Consider the following 8,896-nt stretch of genomic DNA (forward strand, 5'->3'; position numbering starts at 1 on the left):
GGTCCACCTCATCCCGTGCATATGCATGTGTACGGCCGTTGCCATAAAGAATGAAAACTGGTTCTGCCACATGACGCAAGTGTAGACGACAACGTGTGGCAACAGGTCGAGCAATAGAAGATAAACTCGAACCTGTATCAACCAACACGGAGAGAATAATAGGAGACCTCTTGTTATAAAAACGAGCTTGGAAAGTAAACACTGGATGAACTGGTGCCGAGTGAACCCCGTGATGATACTCCCGAAAGAAAGATGGAGGGGTCACTGATTTATTCGCGCAAGGTCCCTCCGTTACTCGCGCGACTCCTCGTTTCCCGGATGCATCTCGATGTCCAGACCTTCCACTGCAGCAGCACCCACGGGACGTTGCTGACGCCAAGGTCTCCACCCAGGAAATGGAGGTCGCCAATCCGGAAAACGACGGCAACACCGATAAATATGACCAACTTCATCACACGCCCAGCAGCAAACATCACGGCCACGACCACGTCCTCGCGCTTGTCCTTGGACTCAAGCAGCAGCAGCATCAACCTCCATTGGAACAGGACCATCACCCATAGGAAGTGGAGCGAAAGGATGTGCAGCGAAAAGTGGAAGAGGCGACATTTCATAACGTTGTGCTAAGCGAAGAGCATCATCAAGGGTGGCAAGAGCAAGTGCATGCATAAGGCCGACAAGATCTTGACGAAGTGCTGGCCACAACATTCCTAGCTTGATCCGCTCCAACATATTTGGCTCCGCACGAAGCAAAAAACTTCGGAAACGAACGCCAAATTGCATCACCGACTCAGATGGCCCTTGGCGAAGACGATGCAATTGTTGGAAAGCATCATCACAATCATCGACATGTCCGAAGATGCGTTTGAAGACGTCTGGGAGAACACTCCAATCCCCACGAGTGGCTGCGCTCAAACCATTGTACCACTGCAACGCCGTCCCTTGGAGACATGTGGGAAATTCACGCAACTGTCGAGCATCATCCCAAGAATGATATGTGGCAATCACCGTGAAGTGATCGAACCAATGGTACACATCATCCCCAGGATTCCCGCGAAAGAACTCTGGCCGAACACGAGGATTAGCACCAAGAGCAGAAGGAGTTGTACCACGTGCCGTGAACACTGCCATCAACTGAGTTTGGTTGTTCAATTGCAAGCACATAGCATCAAGCAATTGTACCAACTGCTGCTCTAGAGTCAAAGAAGGAGATTGTTGATCTACCATAAAGATGAACGAAAAAAAAAGAGCAAAAGAAGAGAAATGACAAAAAGCTATAAGGAAATGGTAGATCTAGACAACGCAAAAAGCTAAATCTAAACCAAAACCCTGAAAAGAAAGAACAAAAAAAAGGAAATGGAAAAAGTTAGATCTAAACGATACAAAAGTTAGATCTAAACCAAAATCCCAAATCCAAGCACTCCTCAGGGACAATCAAAGGTGCCCCTCACCTCCACCAATGTGAGTGTTTGGAATATGAAAAGGGAATACAGAAATGTGCATATCAATTAGCCCAAAAACCCTAGCTTATATACAGGAGCGAGTGGTCCAGATTGAAACCAATCCGACGGCTACCAAAATCCCACTACGCTAATATTAGTATACGGCATTGTAACCGTACACTTGGCCCTCACACATATATATACATATACATATACATACATATATATATATATATACATACATGTATATATATATGTATATATACATCCTAAAATAGTAGATTGGATGAATATTTTTTGTTTGCTTAGTGAGGTGGTAGTGGATATACCTAGAATATGCTTCAATATTCTAGGATCTTCCACAATCTAACGGTTGTTATTCATTTAGATTAATATTGTATTTATAATTTATAAAACTTCCTAAATACTTTCTAGTATATTCTATTTTATTCTAGCTGATATAAGAGTAATCTTATGGTTATACATGTTTACAATTATAAACTTCCATTTGATCAATTAGATTAATAACATTACTATTAAAAAAACCAAGCATTGTTGCATGCAATGAGTAGCAAATTATTCAAATTTAGAGAGATTTAGAAATTAAAAAGTTTAAGTGATATTGAACACATTTGCTATACATTTTATGCAGCAATTCTTACTTTGCTTAATAGTAGTGTCATTCCTATTTATTAATCTAATTTATCAAATGGAAGTTTATAATTTATAAATACAAGATTAATCTCATTAGATATCAAGATGAATAAATGAATAATAACTGTTAACATATTTTAAAATATTCAAAAATATTCTAAGCTTAAAAAAACCTAAAAATTAGAACTAATTTATCATGTCAAATGAAAACTTGTTATGTATATAAAATCAGTAAAGGAAAGGTAGAGGGTCTGGTGAAGTTTCTGCCTGCTCCATGATGTTATCTCAGAGCATTGAGCATATACAGCAGCGAGGTCAATTTTCCAGACAACAATCCAGAGGCGCCCACAGCCGCGAGCAAGCCACTGTGTGGCGGTGTGTGGCAAGGGCATCGAGCAAGAGGCTATGGAGATTGCGAAGAAGCTGTAGAGATACATTTTTTTACAAGCGGAGGAAGATTGTGGAATCATTCCGATCACGAGCCACAGATATTTGTGGAAGGATATTCTCGTGGGCATGAAATTAGCGGAGTAAATATTTTCCTGAATAGATATTGACAATGATTCCTCTCAAAGTCAAAATTTACGTATAGTTACGTAAGATCAAAGCTGCAACAGTTTGTATAGAAGTGATTCATTGAGCGAGGAAGTTTCGACTCCCAGGCTCATGGGAATCACTATAGCGATCCTCGTGTGCTTGCTCGCGACCGCGGCGATCATCAAGTCACTGCTCGCAGGGAGATCGTCCAGACTCCCGCCCGGTCCAATCTCCTTCCCGGTGGTGGGATCTTTGCTCTCGCTCCGCCAGCCCCTCCACCGCCACTTCGCGCGCCTGGCCGATCGCTACGGCCCCATCGTCTTCCTCAAGATCGGCATGGTTCCATACGTTATCGCCAACACCGCTCGCGCCGCCGAGTTCTTCCTCAAGATCCACGACGCCGAGTTCGCCAACCGCCCCCAGTCGGAGGAGTTCTTCCGGATCTTCAGCTTCGGCTGGAGCGACCTGGCCTTCCGCTCACCGGGGCCCGAGTGGAAGCTCATGCGCAAGATCTGCGCCACGAACCTCTTCAGCAACGCTATGCTCGCCACCAGCGCCCCCTACCGGCGATCGCAGCTCCAGTCCGCCATGGACGCCATCCTCGATCGATCACGGGGCGGCGAGCCCGTGAACTTGCGGACCCTCTTCGCCCGATACACGTCGGGGTCGCTGTGCCTGACGCTCTTCAGCGAGGAGTGTCCCGAGGTGGTGGAGACGATCAACAACATGGCCGGGCAGGCGATCAACCTCAACATCGGCGAGATCATCCCGTCGCTCGACTGGATGGATCTCCACGGCGTCTACGCCAAGATGAGAGGCGAGATCATGCCCCGGATCAAGGCGCTGCTCGACGATCAAGTCCGGGAGCACCAGGAGCGCAAGAAGGCGGCGGGCGATGGGTTTGTCTGCCGCGACTTTGTGGACGTTCTCATCTCCCTGGACGAGAGTGACAAGCTCTCGGACCAAGAGATCATCGGCCTCCTGTGTGTAAGTGATCACCATCCTTCTCGATCCTCTTCTCTGCGATATGACGATCGATCGAACTTTCTTCCAGGATATGGTGGGTGCCGGATTCAAAACCTCCATGGAGTCGATCGAGTGGTGCATGGCAGAAGTGATCAGTAAACCCGAGATCATGCGCAAGGCCCAAGAAGAACTGGATCAAATCATCGGGAGGGAGCGCGCGGTGGAAGAACACGATCTTCAAAACCTTCCATTCATCCAGGCGATCCTCAAGGAGGCCCTCCGCCTCCACCCGGCGGTGCCCCTGGGAATGCCCCACTACAACCTCCGCCCCGTGGAGCTCGGCGATGGCCATGGCACCATAATCCCCGCCAAATGCAAACTCCTCGTCAATCTCTGGGCGGCGAACCGCGATCCAGCGCACTGGACAAGCCCCCACGAATTCCAGCCCGAGCGATTCCTGGGGACCAACATCTCGCCCGGGGGGCAGCACTTCCAGATCATCCCATTCTCCGCCGGGAGGAGGATGTGCGCTGGGTATGGCCTTGCCATGCGCTCCCTCTTCTTCCTCCTCGCCAGCCTGCTACACGGATTCATCTGGAGCGAGATCTCGGACAATCCCATCGTACTGGAGGAATCGATCGGAACCATTTCGTGCCCACCTGCGAAGGACCTGATCGTCGCGGCGTCGCCCAGGATCGAGGAGCGAATTCTCGCTCAGTACTAAGAACCCTAATCTGGCAAGAGAATATTCTGGCAAAAGCAATGGATATTCTAGTGTATCAAAGGGGTTTATCGAGGGTTTGATCCAAATGCTCTCGAATCAATGTCCGGTGCTCTGCGAAGATCAGCTCCTCGGTGCCTCCATTCTCAGCGGTGAGATTTCCTGGAGAAATTCTCGAAATATTTGGAGCTTGTAGCCACCCCCGCCTTCTTCCTTGCTCCTCCAGCGCCAGAGCTACTGGGAGACACGCGGAGCAACGCTCGATTGGTTCTCGAATTACTCCAGATTCGACTCGATTATCCGTTAGCAATTCCACAAATCTTCCCTTCCAAGGTTTTAATGGCTGTGTGTGGGAATTCAGGTACCAAGGTCTCAATGAGCGATGCCATAGAAAAGAATACTAATTCCAGGGATGTAAAACAGCAATGTCTAACGACATGGTGGAAGATGGCTAAGAAGAAATCGTCAACACCGATCTATCTTCGGTGGTGATTGACAACTTCAAAGCTAGATATGCTCACGTTCCTCAGCTCTCTTGTATCCTTGGGCTTGGTGATGTTACTTCTTTGCAGCAGCCATATCTTCCTTGACGAAACTTAAGACGTGGCAATAGATTCACGGGACATGAGTGCGTTTCAAGACTGTTCCTTTGATGCGGTCATTGACAAAGGTAACAAAGTAATAGTTTACTCTCAAGAGTCTCCTCTTACATTTTCTTTCTCTTTGTTTTTCAGGCCTGGCCGACGCCATGCTAGTAAGTGCTTGTGTCACCAAAAACATCCTTGTCTAATGCAATTTGCGTTCCTTCTTTCAGTGTGGAGTTGATCCGGCCGAAGGCGTTCTACACATGCTAAGAGAGACTTATCTCGCTTGCAGGATTTTGAGACCACAAGGAGTGTTTATGCTGGTAGGAAGAAAAAAACACTTCTATAGTTCCTGATCTATAAACATTCTCACTGCAGATCACATACAGCCACCCCGAAATACGAATGCCGGCGTTGCAGGAACCAGGATTGAAATGGTCCATCCTTCTGTACGCCTTGGGTATGTTTTGAGCTCAAAACGGGATAAGCTCACTCTGTGTGTTTTCTTCTCAGCCAAGCAAAGCCGTAATGGAAACCATTGAGGGAGTAACTCCAGATTCACTGCCCATTGACGAGCGCAACTGGTCTCAAGATTTTGGAATATATTTAATTAACTTTACTAGCTAAAAGTATTTATCTAACCACATTTTAATCTAAGATACAATTAATTACCTTTTCCCTCACTACTATATAACAGCGAAAATGCTTGTGAGGGTTTATCACTTTCCATCCTCTCCAAGAGCGATCAAGCAAGACCAATCGATCATGGGAGTTCCTGGGTTTTTCGCCTGGCTCGTATCCAAGCATCCTCGGTGCGTGAGGGACGCGATTGATGGTGCCAAGAACAATATTCTTCGCTACGACAACGCAAACTTGTACGTGGACCTCAACACCATCATCTGGGTCATCCTGGAAAGCCACGATTGCCCGCCCACCTTTGCCACTTTTTACCAAGAGTTCCTCGACTCGCTCCGCAAGCTCGTCGCCATGGTGGCTCCGACCAAGCTCGTCTTCCTAGCCCTGGATGGAAGGCCTCCCACCCCCAAGCTCTTCAGCAAGCTCTTCAAGAAGCCGTGTCGCTACAATCGCGATGCTTCTCTCTCCTCCTTGTCCTCCTCGGAGGATGAGCTCGATTCCACCAAAGGTCAGAAAGGTGATCTCATCCCACGCAATCGCAAGGCCAAGATGGCGATGGTCCGCCATGGAACGCCTTTCATGAACGGGCTGGAGAGTGAACTGCGACGATTTGTGGCAAGCATGATGCTGTCAAGTTCATATGATCATCGCTGGAGGAGATCAATGACTAGCTCGAGGCTCCAGTGGATCGTTTCCACGTCCGAGGAGGACGGGGAGGGCGAGCTCAAGATCTTCAACCACATACGGGCTCTGCCGTTCAACGCCCACGACTTCCACTGCGTGGTTGGACGCGACGCCGACTTGATCATGCTGGCTCTCGCTAGCCCGCTCTCCAGGAAGATCAACATCGTCCGCCAGACGCCGAAGGACGGAGTGATGATTTACAAGCTCATCAGCATCGAGACGCTCGTGCGTGATTTCGAGGTGCAGATGGAAGAGCCGTGCTCCGTGCGGCTGCGGTCCACCATGAGGGATCTCGTGTTCCTATGCTTCCTTCTGGGGAACGATTTCCTGCCCGGCCTGGAGGCGCTCACAATCCGAAACAATGGCATCGACAAGCTCCAGCAAACGTACATGGAGGTTTTCAGCGAGGCAGGGGAGTTTATAATCAACTGTGATGGGCATGTCAACATGAGAGCGCTGGAGCGATTTCTATTGCATCTGCCGAAGCAACTAAGGACATCAAAGAAGTTAGAATCTAGTGTTGAGACGAGCATGATAATGTGGTCATCGTATATCAACATTCTAAGGTGGTGCGCAGACTATTATTTCAATGGAGTGGTGTTGGACGAGTCCTACTACTCGTGGGAGAATGCTCCAGCCATGGGAAGATTCATCAACTTCATGGGCACACACTCATGTGGCACGGTAAATTCAAGACCTCTACTCCCACCAGTTACTGCTACGAGCGTTCTTAACTTAAGACCTCAGTGGTTGAAATCTTGTTAATATCGTATGGAATGACTGTAAATTCTAGTGAGAGCAAAAGGGAAGATCGAACTTAGATCTTTAATACTAATATATGCATTTTAAAATCACAAAGAGTTCCCAGTATGAGTCGGAGGAGCGACCAAGCAATCCAGCCGCCGGCTTCCTGCTATTGCAGAAGCTTCTACTTCTCGGCACGGGTCTTGGAGAAGAGTGGTGGCAACCTTGAGGTTCTTGACGGCCTGGATGGTCGTGCCTGGCACCTTGCTCACAAGCCCCAGCAGCACGTCCACCTTGCACCCCTGCTCGATGGTCAGCTCGATGCTCAGCCTGTGGAGCTCCTAATCGACGGCGGCAGCATGAGAATGTGCCATCTCCCACGCTTGGATATGATCCCTGGTCTCGATGGAGCACCGCCGATCGAGTTGAGCGAGACGTTGAGCCGGTCCTGCCTGTAAGTCCGGACGTGTGAGGTAGAAGGCGTTGTGAGGGTCCGTCGTCACCTTTGCCTTGTCGTATCTAGAGTCGAGAGAGTCTGGCACGCCACCAGGAGCGTCGTCCAAGTCCGGTTGAAAAGGCATGGTGTCGATGAGCTCCACGGCCTGGCCGAACAGCCCCGTCCGGCACATGGGATCCGTCAGGCAGTCGTAGTGAGCCAGCGTCGTTCTCACGCCATGATAGTCTTGGATCATGTTGGCGAAGTCAGGTGGATGCCGCTTGATCACTTCCACCATCATCATCCCGTTCTCGCTGAGAGGAGAGTCCCTGCCTTCTTAGCAAGTTTGCGGCATTTGAAAGCCGGATGATCACAGTAATGATCCACCGCCTCTGGTGCCTTCCTCTTGTTTCGAAGCAGCTCAAACCCCGAGTAGAATAGTCCTGTTTACAAGGAAAAGAGTTAGCCGATCACAGAAATCACGAAACAAACTTACTGTCAGGGAGAGTAAGTTCCCAGGGATTGAGAGGCGGATGATCACAGTAATGATCCACCACCGGCGGTGCCTTCCTCTTGTTTCCGAGCAGCTCAAACTCCCGGTAGAATAGCCCTGTTTACAAGGGAAAGAGTTAGCCGATCCCCCGTACAAATCAAGAAACAAACTTACTGTTACAGAGAGTAACTTTGAGGCGATCAAGAGGCGGGTGATCATAGTAATCCGGTGGTGCCTTCCTCTTGTTTCCAAGCAGCTCCACTCGATCATGGTAGAATAGCCCTGTTAGGAAAAGAGTTAGCCAATCCCTCAGAAATCACGAAAAAACTTACTGTTAGGGAAAGTATGTTTGCGGTAATCGAGAGGGCCGTGATCATGGTAATGATCCACCGCCGGAGGTGCCTTTCCAAGCAGCTCCACTGCGCCAAACTCCGGGTAGAATAGCCCTGTTTACAAAAAAAAGAGTTAGCCAGAAATCACGAAACCAGACGAGATCATGGGAACCTTGACCCAGCTCGGGCTTCCAGGAGAGCTCCTGTAGCTCCACCACCTTTTCATCGTCACAGCGTCCGATTTGCTGCCGCTCGGGCGGTTTGATGCAAAGCTGTTCGAGGGAGGATTCGTGCTGCGCCAAAAGAGAGCATTAACAGAAAAGGAAAGGAAGGGGAAAACGAGAAAGGAAGAAGAGCCATACCTTTTCCTGTGCAGCTTCCATTTCCTGAGCCTGCAAGAACGAGGAAAGAAATCTTGAGAAGAAGACCTAAAAAAACTTACCTGGATGAGAGAGTCCAAATCGTCCGGGAGCTCATCCTTGACATTCCACTCGGTGCATACAAAATCGAGAGCAAAAATTATCTCCACAATCTGTAACATCTCCAGCAACACCATCTTGGAGAGAGAGAGAGAGAGCGAGAACAAGCAAATACCTAAAGAGAGATTATTTTGTAGTCTGGAAGTTTAGGGCTTTGGACGATCGAGGCATGGTACTCACTGCGCTGGTCG

The 8,896-nt window shown here is 48.8% G+C and overlaps 3 protein-coding genes across 3 annotated transcripts; 2 read left to right on the forward strand and 1 right to left on the reverse strand.

The window, feature by feature from the left end:
* The first annotated feature begins 2,342 nt into the window (after positions 1 to 2,342).
* On the forward strand, positions 2,343 to 4,352 carry LOC9660629 (flavonoid 3'-monooxygenase). Its single transcript, XM_002969317.2, has 2 exons — positions 2,343 to 3,617; positions 3,685 to 4,352. The coding sequence occupies exons 1-2, from the start codon at positions 2,760 to 2,762 to the stop codon at positions 4,318 to 4,320; spliced, it is 1,494 nt and encodes a 497-aa protein (XP_002969363.1). The 5' UTR covers positions 2,343 to 2,759; the 3' UTR covers positions 4,321 to 4,352.
* A 1,251-nt stretch (positions 4,353 to 5,603) lies between these two features.
* On the forward strand, positions 5,604 to 6,986 carry LOC112346104 (5'-3' exoribonuclease 2-like). Its single transcript, XM_024674199.1, has one exon. It carries the CDS (start codon positions 5,604 to 5,606, stop codon positions 6,984 to 6,986), a length of 1,383 nt encoding a protein of 460 aa, XP_024529967.1.
* A 681-nt stretch (positions 6,987 to 7,667) lies between these two features.
* Positions 7,668 to 8,633, reverse strand: LOC9659742. Its single transcript, XM_024674200.1, has 5 exons — positions 8,589 to 8,633; positions 8,227 to 8,340; positions 8,069 to 8,176; positions 7,898 to 8,011; positions 7,668 to 7,844 (listed from the first exon to the last, which is right to left on the reverse strand). Exons 1-5 carry the CDS (start codon positions 8,607 to 8,609, stop codon positions 7,668 to 7,670), a joined length of 534 nt encoding a protein of 177 aa, XP_024529968.1. The 5' UTR covers positions 8,610 to 8,633.
* Between the last annotated feature and the right edge of the window lie 263 nt (positions 8,634 to 8,896).

This window comes from Selaginella moellendorffii, unplaced genomic scaffold, assembly GCF_000143415.4.
Source record: "Selaginella moellendorffii unplaced genomic scaffold, v1.0 SELMOscaffold_12, whole genome shotgun sequence".
Lineage (NCBI taxonomy): Eukaryota > Viridiplantae > Streptophyta > Lycopodiopsida > Selaginellales > Selaginellaceae > Selaginella > Selaginella moellendorffii.

Excerpts from the sequence above, each read along its gene's own strand:
- LOC9660629 (XM_002969317.2), top strand. The coding sequence starts at position 2,760 with ATGGGAATCACTATAGCGATCCTCGTGTGCTTGCTCGCGACCGCGGCG. Across the intron at positions 3,618-3,684 it reads AGATCATCGGCCTCCTGTGT|GATATGGTGGGTGCCGGATT; the intron begins GTAAGTGATCAC and ends ACTTTCTTCCAG.
- LOC112346104 (XM_024674199.1), top strand. The coding sequence starts at position 5,604 with ATGCTTGTGAGGGTTTATCACTTTCCATCCTCTCCAAGAGCGATCAAG.
- LOC9659742 (XM_024674200.1), bottom strand. The coding sequence starts at position 8,609 with ATGGAAGCTGCACAGGAAAAG. Across the intron at positions 8,177-8,226 it reads CAAACATACTTTCCCTAACA|GGCTATTCTACCATGATCGA; the intron begins GTAAGTTTTTTC and ends TTTTCCTAACAG. Across the intron at positions 8,012-8,068 it reads CAAAGTTACTCTCTGTAACA|GGCTATTCTACCGGGAGTTT; the intron begins GTAAGTTTGTTT and ends CCTTGTAAACAG.